This window comes from Arachis hypogaea, chromosome 14, assembly GCF_003086295.3.
Source record: "Arachis hypogaea cultivar Tifrunner chromosome 14, arahy.Tifrunner.gnm2.J5K5, whole genome shotgun sequence".
NCBI classification, from domain to species: domain Eukaryota; kingdom Viridiplantae; phylum Streptophyta; class Magnoliopsida; order Fabales; family Fabaceae; genus Arachis; species Arachis hypogaea.
The window spans coordinates 36,350,304-36,351,334 of NC_092049.1; the positions used below are offsets into that span (position 1 = coordinate 36,350,304).

The window sequence follows — 1,031 nt, forward strand, 5'->3', positions numbered from 1 at the left end:
CGGATGATGCTAACGTGGTCCTTTCTTTTGTGAGAAATAATATCATTTGTAGATTTGGGTCACCACGATCAATCGTGAGCGACCAAGGTTCACACTTTTGCAACAAAAGAATGAACGGACTCATGAAGAAGTATAGCATCATGCATAAAGTAGCCACGGCCTACCACCCACAAAAAAATGGTCAAGCCGAGGTTTCCAATCGGGAGATTAAACGTATCTTGGAAAGGATTGTGAAACCCAATAGGAAAGATTGGAGTGCCAAGCTCACCGATGCATTATGGGCCTACCGAACAGCTTACAAAATGCCAATTGACATGAGCCCCTTTCGGTTGGTGTATGGCAAAGCTTGCCATTTACCGGTGGAGATAGAGCACAAGGCATATTGGGCCATCAAAGAGTGTAATCCAAGTTTGGGTGGAGCTGGAATTGAAAGGAAGCTACAACTAGCGGAGTTGGAATGTTTGAGGCTTGAAACTTATGAGAACTCTAGACTTTACAAGGAGAAAATGAAAACCGTGCATGATAGGAATATAAGAGGCAAGGAATTTAAAGCCGGTGATCTAGTCCTTCTTTACAATTCTAGGTTAAGATTGTTGCCCGGTAAACTAAGGTCAAAATGGGAAGGCCTGTATCAAGTAGTGAAAGCGGAACCCTATGGGGTTTACCATTTGCGCCACCCCTCAAGTTCGGATCTCTTCAAGGTCAATGGGCACCGTCTCAAGTTGTATCATGGTGAACAAATGAAGAGCAACAAAGAGATTGAGGTATTCCTTTTGGAAGATGCACCTCTTGACAAAGAGCAATGAGCTAGTGGAAGTCCAACTTAAGGACATTAAACAAAAGTGCTAGGTGGGTGACACCCCACCATGGTGAGATCTATCCTTTCTCCCCTTTGTGTATAGTTTTTGAATTCTTCATTGTTTTGTAATTGCTTAGCTATACTTTTGCTTGATTAGAATTGCTTGTGACTACCTTGGATAACTTGTTCATAAAGACTTGCATTGATTTTTCCATGAATGACTTGATTGTGT

The 1,031-nt window shown here is 42.1% G+C and overlaps 1 protein-coding gene across 1 annotated transcript; it reads left to right on the forward strand.

Annotated features, from left to right (window-relative positions):
* Window positions 1-302: 302 nt before the first annotated feature.
* Window positions 303-806, forward strand: LOC112742517 (uncharacterized). Its single transcript, XM_025791754.1, has one exon. It carries the CDS (start codon window positions 303-305, stop codon window positions 804-806), a length of 504 nt encoding a protein of 167 aa, XP_025647539.1.
* The last annotated feature ends 225 nt before the right edge of the window (window positions 807-1,031 follow it).